Source organism: Oncorhynchus mykiss, chromosome 15, assembly GCF_013265735.2.
Source record: "Oncorhynchus mykiss isolate Arlee chromosome 15, USDA_OmykA_1.1, whole genome shotgun sequence".
NCBI lineage: Eukaryota > Metazoa > Chordata > Actinopteri > Salmoniformes > Salmonidae > Oncorhynchus > Oncorhynchus mykiss.
In genome coordinates this window covers 66,128,070-66,141,969 of record NC_048579.1, presented here as the reverse complement: position 1 = coordinate 66,141,969, position 13,900 = coordinate 66,128,070, and the positions used below count along the sequence as shown (strand labels likewise).

General features: G+C 45.7%; 1 protein-coding gene across 4 annotated transcripts in view; it reads right to left on the bottom strand.

Annotated features, from left to right (window-relative positions):
* LOC118938829 (rab-3A-interacting protein-like) overlaps positions 1-13,900 on the bottom strand; it is a 95,029-nt gene that overhangs the window by 3,298 nt on the left and 77,831 nt on the right. For all 4 annotated transcript variants that reach the window (XM_036944996.1, XM_036944995.1, XM_036944997.1 and 1 more), the window contains 4 exons: positions 13,394-13,522; positions 7,428-7,540; positions 1,011-1,110; positions 516-585 (listed from right to left, as the gene is read on the bottom strand). In XM_036944996.1, the coding sequence (XP_036800891.1) occupies positions 516-585; positions 1,011-1,110; positions 7,428-7,540; positions 13,394-13,522 (412 nt within the window). The remainder of the gene's footprint in view (positions 1-515; positions 586-1,010; positions 1,111-7,427; positions 7,541-13,393; positions 13,523-13,900) is intronic.

The following is a 13,900-nucleotide window of genomic DNA, read 5'->3' as shown; positions in this document are numbered from 1 at the left end:
TATGGCTACTGTTGAAGATTGTGGGAATCCTATAAACGACTAAATGCTAGAACAGCCATTCCGTGGCTACGTTAAAAACATCATCACTTGGCTCCGAACTCGTCTCCTCTATTGAAAAACAATGGCGTTCTTGTGCTAGTCGTTAACCTTGAGGAGACTTCTCTAAATGAGCTGTGTGACTGATGAGCCTCCACCCTCTACGGTAATGGACATAGAAATAGAATCAGAATGTTGAGGTGAATGGGGATTCCCCATTCTATGCTGATAGGATTCCACCATGTCAGATAGCTGCTGAGTTAGCCCGATCTACAGCACCACTGGGTCCATAAGACACACTACTCTACATGACTTATTCATATGTACTGTGGTTTCCTGATAGCACGTCCATCCATGGGATCCATCCAAAGCTTCACATTAGCTAAAACCACTAAAGACAAAAGTGTATTCACATGTGACTGTAGGCAAAAACAACATGGCTGCAGAGGTACAGGAAATGCACTGCTGGCTGATCTCACCGTCCTGCAGCTTGACCAGCCCTTGGTGGATGTAGCGGATGTAGGTAAAGAAGTTACAAACTGACGTGATCTGGAGAGAGAGGGAGAGATCAAGGTTAAATGTCTAGACTGGTCAAACATTAGATGGTGGACATGAATCCTTTTCTTATGCAGGGAATTAGACGTTGATAAACAGAGTGCTGTGGACGTGGTATGGGATTACAGGTTGATAAATGAGAGTGCTGTAGACGTCGTAGGGGATTACAGGTTGATAAATGAGAGTGCTGTGGACGTCGTAGGGGATTACAGGTTGATAAATGAGAGTGCTGTGGACGTCGTAGGGGATTACAGGTTGATAAATGAGAGTGCTGTGGACGTGGTAGGGGATTACAGGTTGATAAATGAGAATGCTGTGGACGTCGTAGGGGATTACAGGTTGATAAATGAGAGTGCTGTAGACGTCGTAGGAGATTACAGGTTGATAAATGAGAGTGCTGTAGACGTGGTAAAACTCACCCGATAACGACAGAAAGGAGACACGTAGTAATAGTTGCTGGAATCACCAAACTTGATTCTGTGCTTGCAGGTTTTGGTCTGGCCACTAAGGGCACACTTTCTGTGAGGAGAGACAAGAAACAGAGAGACAGTGGTAAGAAAGACCATTCTGAAACCAAGTGGTAAGAAAGACCATTCTGAAACCAAGTGGTAAGAAAGGCCATTCTGAAACCAAGTGGTAAGAAAGGCCATTCTGAAACCAAGTGGTAAGAAAGACCATTCTGAAACCAAGTGGTAAGAAAGACCATTCTGAAACCAAGTGGTAAGAAAGACCATTCTGAAACCAAGTGGTAAGAAAGACCATTCTGAAACCAAGTGGTAAGAAAGGCCATTCTGAAACCAAGTGGTAAGAAAGGTCATTCTGAAACCAAGTGGTAAGAAAGACCATTCTGAAACCAAGTGGTAAGAAAGACCATTCTGAAACCAAGTGGTAAGAAAGGCCATTCTGAAACCAAGTGGTAAGAAAGGCCATTCTGAAACCAAGTGGTAAGAAAGACCATTCTGAAACCAAGTGGTAAGAAAGACCATTCTGAAACCAAGTGGTAAGAATGAGGCCCAGAATTACCCTGAAAACAGCTGAATGTCTAATCACCTAAAGCTCAACATCACAGCACATTGAGAGACCAGGCCTGGCCAGCCTAACTGGACTGATCATGTTTAAGGAATAGAAAGAGGGATGGAGGAGACACACAGAGCGAGGGGGAGAGACACACACAGAGCGAGGGGGAGAGACACACACAGAGCGAGGGGGAGAGAGACACACACAGAGCGAGGGGGAGAGAGACACACACAGAGCGAGGGGGAGAGAGACACACAGAGCGAGGGGGAGAGAGACACACAGAGCGAGGGGGAGAGAGACACATAGAGCGAGGGGGAGAGAGACATACAGAGCGAGGGGGAGAGAGACACACAGAGCGAGGGGGAGAGAGACACACAGAGCGAGGGGGAGAGAGACACAGAGCGAGGGGGAGAGAGACACACAGAGCGAGGGGGAGAGACACACACAGAGCGAGGGGGAGAGACACACACAGAGCGAGGGGGAGAGAGACACAGAGCGAGGGGAGACACACAGAGCGAGGGGGAGAGAGACACAGAGCGAGGGGAGAGACACAGAGCGAGAGGAGAGACACATCGAGCAAGAATGAAAGAAATGGTGAGAGAGCAGGGTGGAATCAGAATGAATGGTGAGAGAGCAGGGTGGAATCAGAATGAATGGTGAGAGAGCAGGGTGGAATCAGAATGAATGGTGAGAGAGCAGGGTGGAATCAGAATAAATGGTGAGAGAGCAGGGTGGAATCAGAATGAATGGTGAGAGAGCAGGGTGGAATCAGAATGAATGGTGAGAGAGCAGGGTGGAATCAGAATGAAATGGTGAGAGAGCAGGGTGGAATCAGAATGAATGGTGAGAGAGCAGGGTGGAATCAGAATGAATGGTGAGAGAGCAGGGTGGAATCAGAACGAATGGTGAGAGAGCAGGGTGGAATCAGAACGAATGGTGAGAGAGCAGGGTGGAATCAGAATGAATGGTGAGAGAGCAGGGTGGAATCAGAATGAATGGTGAGAGAGCAGGGTGGAATCAGAATGAATGGTGAGAGAGCAGGGTGGAATCAGAATGAATGGTGAGAGAGCAGGGTGGAATCAGAATGAATGGTGAGAGAGCAGGGTGGAATCAGAATGAATGGTGAGAGAGCAGGGTGGAATCAGAACGAATGGTGAGAGAGCAGGGTGGAATCAGAACGAATGGTGAGAGAGCAGGGTGGAATCAGAATGAATGGTGAGAGAGCAGGGTGGAATCAGAATGAATGGTGAGAGAGCAGGGTGGAATCAGAATGAATGGTGAGAGAGCAGGGTGGAATCAGAATGAATGGTGAGAGAGCAGGGTGGAATCAGAACGAATGGTGAGAGAGCAGGGTGGAATCAGAACGAATGGTGAGAGAGCAGGGTGGAATCAGAATGAATGGTGAGAGAGCAGGGTGGAATCAGAATGAATGGTGAGAGAGCAGGGTGGAATCAGAACGAATGGTGAGAGAGCAGGGTGGAATCAGAACGAATGCGGTCTTTAGGTAAACACATTGTATATTCCCTTCACACAGACAGTGAACCACTGAGAACAAAAACATCATTCCCCCAATTCTCTCTTCTTCCTCCCAACTTGAACAAATAATCTCCTTTAATCCACCCAATATTCTAACCAAGGTCAGAGACATTATCAGGAAGTCAATTGTCAGCGGTGGATTCTGATTGGTCACGGTTGGGTGAGGAAGGAGGATAGCAGTTCCAGCACATTGTAATCTCCCCCTAGGATTCTAGAGAGATGATTACTGATTCATATTGTAGACAGAGCAGAAGGAGAGCATATTAAACACAGACATGGAGATACACTATATATTCAAAAGTATGTGGACACCCCTTCAAATCAGTAGATTCGGCTATTTCAACCTCACCCGTTGCTGACAGGTGTAGAAAACTGAGCACACCGCCATGCGATCTCCATAGACAAACATTAGCAGTAGAATGGCCTTACTGAAGAGCTCAGTGACGTTCAAAGTGGCACAGTCACAGGATGCCACCTTTTCAACAAGTCAAGCTAGTCAAATTGCTGTCCTGTTAGAGCTGCCCTGGTCAACTGTAAGTGCTGTTATTGTGAAGTGGAAACATCTAGGAGAAAAACAGTGGTAGGCCACACAAGCTCACAGAAAGGGACCATCGAGAGCTGAAGTGGGTAGAGTGTATAATTTATTTTTATTTTTTAAAAGTCTGTCTTCGGTTGCATCATTCTCTACCGAGTTCCAAACTGCCGCTGGAAGCAACATCAGCACAAAACTGTTGGTCAGGAGATTCATGAAATGGGTTTCCATGGCAGAGCAGCAGCACACGAGCCCAGAATGAGCAATGCCAAGCGACTGCTGCAGTGGCGTGAAGCTCAACGCCATTGGACTCTGGAGCAGCGGAAACGAGGTATGGAGGTATGAATCCCGCTTCACCATCTGGCAGTCCGACGGACCAATCTGGGTTTTGAGGATGCCAGGAGAACACTACCTGCCCCAATGCACAGTGCCCTTTCCTGTTTCAGCATGACAATGCCCCGTCCCGTGCACAAAGCGAGATTCATACAGAAATGGTTTGTCGAGATCAGTGTGGAAGAACTTGACTGGCCTGTATAGCCCTGACCTAAACCCCATCAAACACTTTTGGGATGAATTGGAACGCCGACTGCGAGTCAGGCCTTATCACCCAACATCAGTGCATCACCTCACTAATGCTCTTGTGGCTGAATGGAAGCAGGTCCCCGCAGCCATGTTCCAACAACTAGTGGAAACTCTTCCCAGAGGAGTGGAGGCTGTTATAGCAACAATGTTCCAACATCTAGTGGATACTCTTCCCAGAAGAGTGGAGGCTGTTGTAGCAGCAATGTTCCAACAACTAGTGGAAACTCTTCCCAGAAGAGTGGAGGCTGTTATAGCAACAATGTTCCAACATCTAGTGGATACTCTTCCCAGAAGAGTGGAGGCTGTTGTAGCAGCAATGTTCCAACAACTAGTGGAAACTCTTCCCAGAAGAGTGGAGGCTGTTATAGCAGCAATGTTCCAACAACTAGTGGAAACTCTTCCCAGAAGAGTGGAGGCTGTTATAGCAGCAATGTCCCAACATCTAGTGGAAAGCCTTCCCAGAAGAGTGGAGGCTGTTGTAGCAGCAATGTTCCAACAACTAGTGGAAACTCTTCCCAGAAGAGTGGAGGCTGTTATAGCAGCAATGTTCCAACATCTAGTGGAAACTCTTCCCAGAAGAGTGGAGGCTGTTATAGCAGCAATGTTCCAACGTCTAGTGGAAACTCTTCCCAGAAGAGTGGAGGCTGTTATAGCAACAATGTTCCAACATCTAGTGGAAACTCTTCCCAGAAGAGTGGAGGCTGTTATAGCAGCAATGTTCCAACATCTAGTGGAAAGCCTTCCCAGAGGAGTAGACTGTTATAGCAGCAATGTTCCAACGTCTAGTGGAAAGCCTTCCCAGAGGAGTGGAGGCTGTTATAGCAGCAATGTTCCAACAACTAGTGGAAAGCCTTCCCAGAGGAGTGGAGGCTGTTATAGCAGCAATGTTCCAACATCTAGTGGAAACTCTTCCCAGAAGAGTGGAGGCTGTTATAGCAGCAATGTTCCAACATCTAGTGGAAACTCTTCCCAGAAGTGTGGAGGCTGTTGTAGCAGCAATGTTCCAACATCTAGTGGAAACTCTTCCCAGAAGTGTGGAGGCTGTTATAGCAGCAATGGTGGGGACCAACTCCATATTAACGCCCATGATTTTGGAATGAGATGTTCGACTAGCAGGTGTCCACATACTTTTGGCCATGTAGTGTAAGTGGAGGAGCATCAATCAATCAATCAAATTTATTTTATATAGCCCTTCGTACATCAGCTGATATCTCAAAGTGCTGTACAGAAACATGTACATGTACAGCATGTTGTTAGAATGTGAGGCATATTAAACAGAGGGAACATGGAGAACAGTGAAGGAACATGTTAGAACGTGACTGAGGAACATGCTAGAATGTGAGGCATATTATACAGAGGGAACATGGAGAACAGTGCAGGAACATGTTAGAACGTGACTGAGGAACATACAGAGAACAGCAGTGAACCAAATGAAGAGCCGAAGAGAAAACGCCAGGGTGAATGAATGATACAGCCAACTGTAAATGGTTACTGATAATTCCTCTCAACTTTGCAGAGAATTGCACATCTTTCATCTATAGACATCTGTCTGTCTATAGTAGTAGTGGTAGTAGTAGTAGTAGTAGTAGTAACAGCCTACTCCAAACACTGCACCCTGAATTTTTGTCAACAATGAGCAATGGAAGTCAGTGTGTCAGCCGGGGTAGCCGTCAGCCGGGGTAGCCGTCAGCCGGGGTAGCCGTCAGCCGGGGTAGCCGTCAGCCGGGGTAGCCGTCAGCCGGGGTAGTCGTTAGCTGGGGTAGTCGTTAGCGGGGTCAACTGGAGTAGCCGTCAGCGTGTTAGCTGGGGTAGCCGTCAGCCGGGGTAGCCGTCAGCCGGGGTAGCCGTCAGCCGGGTAGTCGTCAGCCGGGGTAGTCGTCAGCCGGGGTAGACTTTAGCCGGGGTAGACTTTAGCTGGGTTAGTTGGGGTAGTCGTTAGCCGGGGTAGTCGTTAGCCGGGGTAGTCATTAGCTGGGTCAGCTGGGGTAGCCGTCAGCTGGGTTAGTCGTCAGCTGGGTTAGTCGTCAGCTGGGTTAGTCGTCAGCTGGGTTAGTCGTCAGCTGGGTTAGTCGTCAGCTGGGGTAGTCGTCAGCTGGGGTAGTCGTCAGCTGGGGTAGTCGTCAGCTGGGGTAGTCGTCAGCTGGGTTAGTCGTCAGCTGGGTTAGTCGTCAGCTGGGTTAGTCGTCAGCTGGGTTAGTCGTCAGCTGGGGTAGTCGTCAGCTGGGTTAGTCGTCAGCTGGGTTAGTCGTCAGCTGGGTTAGTCGTCAGCTGGGGTAGTCGTCAGCTGGGGTAGTCGTCAGCTGGGGTAGTCGTCAGCTGGGGTAGTCGTCAGCTGGGGTAGTCGTCAGCTGGGGTAGTCGTCAGCTGGGGTAGTCGTCAGCTGGGGTAGTCGTCAGCTGGGTTAGTCGTCAGCTGGGTTAGTCGTCAGCTGGGTTAGTCGTCAGCTGGGTTAGTCGTCAGCTGGGTTAGTCGTCAGTTGGGGTAGTCGTCAGCTGGGGTAGTCGTCAGCTGGGGTAGTTGTCAGCTGGGGTAGTTGTCAGCTGGGGTAGTTGTCAGCTGGGGTAGTTGTTAGCATGTTAGCTTGGGTAGTTGTTAGCGTGTTAGCTGGGGTAGTTAGCTGGGGTAGTTGTCAGCTGGGGTAGTTGTTAGCGTGTCAGCTGGGGTAGTTGTCAGCTGGGGTAGTTGTCAGCTGGGGTAGTTGTCAGCTGGGGTAGTTGTCAGCTGGGGTAGTTGTCAGCGTGTTAGCTGGGGTAGTTGTCAGCTGGGGTAGTTGTCAGCTGGGGTGGTTGTTAGCGTGTTAGCTGGGGTAGTTGTCAGCTGGGGTAGTTGTCAGCTGGGGTAGTTGTTAGCGTGTCAGCTGGGGTAGTTGTTAGCGTGTCAGCTGGGGTAGTTGTCAGCTGGGTAGTTGTCAGCTGGGGTAGTTGTCAGCTGGGGTAGTTGTCAGCTGGGGTAGTTGTCAGCTGGGGTAGTTGTTAGCGTGTCAGCTGGGGTAGTTGTCAGCTGGGGTAGTTGTCAGCTGGGGTAGTTGTCAGCTGGGGTAGTTGTCAGCTGGGGTAGTTGTCAGCTGGGGTAGTTGTTAGCGTGTTAGCTGGGGTAGTTGTCAGCTGGGGTAGTTGTTAGCGTGTTAGCTGGGGTAGTTGTCAGCTGGGGTAGTTGTTAGCGTACTCACTTTGGTCCTCCACACTCCACAGCAGAGGCCTTGACGACAGGCAGCGTCTGGAAGCCCACCGGCTCCACACTGAGCGTGTTCCTCTCCACTGCCTCCAAGATGGCCGACCCCAGCTACAGGAGAGGTTAGAGTTAAGGGTGAAAGTGCTCTGAAGCCCACCTTAAATCCACAGCCTCCAAGATGAGGTCAGATGTTAGGGGTCAGGGTAAAAGTACATTATATTTATAGACAGTACTGCTTCAGTTACTTCTAGTTTTAGTCAACATTTCTAAAAACTTCTTTCAGTAAGTGTCAGTTTTTCCTCATCTGTCAGTACCTCTATTCTGCCACAAGAGGGCAGTGTAACAGATCAGTCTACTCAGAGTACAGAATAGTGTTGCAGGGTACAGCGAAACTTCTGTACATTTTAGACTGTTCTGGGCTGCATTAGCTCCACAGTCCCCACTCATGCTGCACAGACACCGACACGCTTGAATAATGCCACATGGACCGTAATGAAATTGTTCATTACGGTTCGCAAAACAATGTCCATACAGGCCAGAAATGTTTAACAATGCAGGACGATACCGGTAGCTTCCAGGTTTAAAATGTAGGCTAACTTTCCTAACTCGACTACAGCTGAATTCACTACCCTCGTACTTTGTTTGTGATAATATCCAAACCATAATGCGAAATACGATGATTTTAAAGCCAATTGTCTCCACAAACTTTATTAATTGACTTAGTCTCCCTTGCAGCACCAAAACAAATTCTCTCCTTCGCCTCGTCCTGGTTTCCAGTAGATTCCATACCCACAATCAGCCTAACAAACGACACTCATTTAAAGAGACAGCGCACACTTCTATAAAGAAGAGATTGCTTTTTTTTTCTCTACGCAAATATTGTTAATCAGTACAATAAAATATGTTCTCTTAGCCGTTACCAATAAGTCGTTAATGAAAAGGGATTGTTTGTCGTCTGTAGCCTCATGAAATCAGCCAAAACAAGCTGAATAACTCATTAAATACACTCCTATTGAATAATATGCATTCACCTGTATTATGAAGACCTAGTCGACATCCTGATTTACCCAGTTAACCAATAGAAGTGGGCCATTCCAATAACTGATTACCATTATGTAGTCTGATTGGTAAAAGTCTAATTGATTGTACATGATTGTATAATTTATTCATTACTGCATACAAAGCCGTCTCTGTGAACAATGTTGCAAGTAAAGCATTTAAAATGTAAATGATATTGAACTCAAAAGCTGAGTTCATCTGTCTGGATCAAGTGCCATTCTGTAACTTTGGCTAAAACACCTTTTCTATATGTGATATAGTTTTGGTATCAAGTGATGTGATGCTATAGAGTATCGTGATAGTAAAGCTGGTATTGGGTTGGAAGTTAAAATGGTGGTATGGTGACAACACTAGTACAGAATACTAATGACAACACTAGTACAGAACACTAATGACAACACTAGTACAGAAACAGTACTTAAACAGGTTTTCTATGTGTGATATAGTTTTGGTATCAAGTGATGTGATGCTATAGAGTATCGTGATAGTAAAGCTGGTATTGGGTTGGAAGTTAAAATGGTGGTATGGTGACAACACTAGTACAGAATACTAATGACAACACTAGTACAGAATACTAATGACAACACTAGTACAGAATACTAATGACAACACTAGTACAGAATACTAATGACAACACTAGTACAGAATACTAATGACAACACTAGTACAGAATACTAATGACAACACTAGTACAGAATACTAATGACAACACTAGTACAGAATACTAATGACAACACTAGTACAGAATACTAATGACAACACTAGTACAGAATACTAATGACAACACTAGCACAGAACACTAATGACAACACTAGCACAGAACACTAATGACAACACTAGTACAGAAACAGTACTTAAACAGGTTTTCTATGTGTGATATAGTTTTGGTATCAAGTGATGTGATGCTATAGAGTATCGTGATAGTAAAGCTGGTATTGGGTTGGAAGTTAAAATGGTGGTATGGTGACAACACTAGTACAGAATACTAATGACAACACTAGTACAGAATACTAATGACAACACTAGTACAGAATACTAATGACAACACTAGTACAGAATACTAATGACAACACTAGTACAGAATACTAATGACAACACTAGTACAGAATACTAATGACAACACTAGCACAGAACACTAATGACAACACTAGCACAGAACACTAATGACAACACTAGTACAGAACACTAATGACAACACTAGTACAGAATACTAATGACAACACTAGTACAGAATACTAATGACAACACTAGTACAGAACACTAATGACAACACTAGTACAGCACACTAATGACAACACTAGTACAGAACACTAACGACAACACTAGTACAGAACACTAATGACAACACTAGTACAGAACCCTAATGACAACACTAGTACAGAATACTAATGACAACACTAGCACAGAACACTAATGACAACACTAGCACAGAACACTAATGACAACACTAGTACAGCACACTAATGACAACACTAGTACAGCACACTAATGACAACACTAGTACAGAACACTAACGACAACACTAGTACAGAACACTAATGACAACACTAGTACAGAACCCTAATGATAACACTAGTACAGAACACTAATGACAACACTAGTACAGAACACTAATGACAACACTAGCACAGAATACTAATGACAACACTAGCACAGAACACTAATGACAACACTAGTACAGAACACTAATGACAACACTAGTACAGCACACTAATGACAACACTAGTACAGAACACTAACGACAACACTAGTACAGAACACTAATGATAACACTAGTACAGAACACTAATGACAACACTAGTACAGACCACTAATGACAACACTAGTACAGAACACTAATGACAACACTAGTACAGAACACTAATGACAACACTAGTACAGAACACTAATGATAACACTAGTACAGAACACTAACGCCAACACTAGTACAGAACACTAATGATAACACTAGTACAGAACACTAATGACAACACGAGAGGCAGCTGTTAGTTCTGCTGATAGAGGACACCATCGTCTAATAGCAGACTGGGTTATAACAGCTCCAGACATTATACTGGCTCTCTGATGGAATACACAGGTTATAACAGCTCCAGACATTATACTGGCTCCCTGATGGAATACACAGGTTATAACAGCTCCAGACATTATACTGGCTCCCAGATGGAATACACAGGTTATAACGGCTCCATACATTATACTGGCTCCCTGATGGAATACACAGGTTATAACAGCTCCAGACATTATACTGGCTCCCTGATGGAATACACAGGTTATAACAGCTCCAGACATTATACTGGCTCCCTGATGGAATACACAGGTTATAACAGCTCCAGACATTATACTGGCTCCCTGATGGAATACACAGGTTATAACAGCTCCAGACATTATACTGGCTCCCTGATGGAATACACAGGTTATAACAGCTCCAGACATTATACTGGCTCCCTGATGGAATACACAGGTTATAACAGCTCCAGACATTATACTGCTCTCTGATGGAATACACAGGTTATAACAGCTCCAGACATTAGACTGGCTCCCTGATGGAATACACAGGTTATAACAGCTCCAGACATTATACTGCTCCCTGATGGAATACACAGGTTATAACAGTTCCAGACATTATACTGGCTCCCTGATGGAATACACAGGTTATAACAGCTCCAGACATTATACTGCTCTCTGATGGAATACACAGGTTATAACAGCTCCAGACATTATACTGGCTCCCTGATGGAATACACAGGTTATAACAGCTCCAGACATTATACTGCTCTCTGATGGAATACACAGGTTATAACAGCTCCAGACATTATACTGGCTCCCTGATGGAATACACAGGTTATAACACCTCCAGACATTATACTGGCTCCCTGATGGAATACACAGACTGGGTTATAACAGCTCCAGACATTATACTGCTCCCTGATGGAATACACAGGTTATAACAGCTCCAGACATTAGACTGGCTCTCTGATGGAATACACAGGTTATAACAGCTCCAGACATTATACTGCTCCCTGATGGAATACACAGGTTATAACAGCTCCAGACATTATACTGGCTCCCTGATGGAATACACAGGTTATAACAGCTCCAGACATTATACTGGCTCCCTGATGGAATACACAGGTTATAACAGCTCCAGACATTATACTGGCTCCCTGATGGAATACACAGGTTATAACAGCTCCAGACATTATACTGCTCTCTGATGGAATACACAGGTTATAACAGCTCCAGACATTATACTGGCTCCCTGATGGAATACACAGGTTATAACACCTCCAGACATTATACTGGCTCCCTGATGGAATACACAGACTGGGTTATAACAGCTCCAGACATTATACTGCTCCCTGATGGAATACACAGGTTATAACAGCTCCAGACATTAGACTGGCTCTCTGATGGAATACACAGGTTATAACAGCTCCAGACATTATACTGCTCCCTGATGGAATACACAGGTTATAACAGCTCCAGACATTATACTGGCTCCCTGATGGAATACACAGGTTATAACAGCTCCAGACATTATACTGGCTCCCTGATGGAATACACAGGTTATAACAGCTCCAGACATTATACTGGCTCCCTGATGGAATACACAGGTTATAACAGCTCCAGACATTATACTGGCTCCCTGATGGAATACACAGGTTATAACAGCTCCAGACATTATACTGGCTCCCTGATGGAATACACAGGTTATAACAGCTCCAGACATTATACTGGCTCCCTGATGGAATACACAGGTTATAACAGCTCCAGACATTATACTGCTCTCTGATGGAATACACAGGTTATAACAGCTCCAGACATTATACTGGCTCCCTGATGGAATACACAGGTTATAACAGCTCCAGACATTATACTGCTCTCTGATGGAATACACAGGTTATAACAGCTCCAGACATTATACTGGCTCCCTGATGGAATACACAGGTTATAACAGCTCCAGACATTATACTGGCTCTCTGATGGAATACACAGGTTATAACAGCTCCAGACATTATACTGGCTCCCTGATGGAATACACAGGTTATAACAGCTCCAGACATTATACTGGCTCTCTGATGGAATACACAGGTTATAACAGCTCCAGCCATTATACTGGCGCCCTGATGGAATACACAGGTTATAACAGCTCCAGACATTATACTGGCTCTCTGATGAAATACACAGGTTATAACAGCTCCAGACATTATACTGCTCTCTGATGGAATACACAGGTTATAACAGCTCCAGACATTATACTGGCTCCCTGATTGAATACACAGGTTATAACAGCTCCAGACATTATACTGGCTCCCTGATGGAATACACAGGTTATAACAGCTCCAGACATTATACTGGCTCCCTGATGGAATACACAGGTTATAACAGCTCCAGACATTAGACTGCTCCCTGATGGAATACACAGGTTATAACAGCTCCAGACATTATACTGCTCCCTGATGGAATACACAGGTTATAACAGCTCCAGACATTATACTGGCTCCCTGATGGAATACACAGGTTATAACAGCTCCAGACATTATACTGGCTCCCTGATGGAATATGGATACGACCACAGGTACTAAGGAGTGAAATAAGTTTAGACTGGTGAGTCCATCTGGTCACTACGGAAGCCCAGAGGGTACTTGATGAAACCAGACAAAACAGAGAGCACTTGGTAAAACAATGTTAACAGCTAGAGTCATTTAGGATTTTTAATGAGTTTTAAAATCATAGAGCTGACGACATGCAGGACACAGAATAGGTCTTCATGAACTATCATACATCCTGCACCGGGCATTAGTGTACCTGGAGGAGGTGAGGGGTGTGTGTGTGTGTGTGTGTGTGTGTGTGTATGTACCTCACTCTTGGAGGTGGTGAGGTGTGTGTGTGTGTGGTGTGTACCTCACTCTTGGAGAAGGTGAGACAGGGGTAGATGTCCTCTCTGTAGACTCTCTCCAGGAAGGAGCTGTTCCTCTCCAGACTGGGCTCCTCCTTCCACAACTTAAACTCACTAAACAGGAGACTGTCCAGCTGAAGAGGAGGAGTAGGAGGAGGAAGAGGAGTAGGGGGGTGGAGGAAGAGGAGTAGGGGGGTGGAGGAAGAGGAGTAGGAGTAGGAAGAGTAGGGGTGGAGGAAGGAGGAGCAGGAAGAGTAGGGGTGGAGGAAGGAGGAGCAGGAAGAGTAGGGGTGGAGGAAGGAGGAGGAGGAAGAGTAGGGGTGGAGGAAGGAGGAGTCGGGGTGGAGGAAGAGGAGGAGGAGCAGGAAGAGTAGTGGTGGAGGAAGAGGAGGAGGAGCAAAGTAGACACTTTAATGTCTCACACACATACCTCAACAACATAACTTCCACACACCAACAGACCACACATCCAGATCCCCTCGTCAGCCTCCTGCAGGAAGATAGTTATGGAC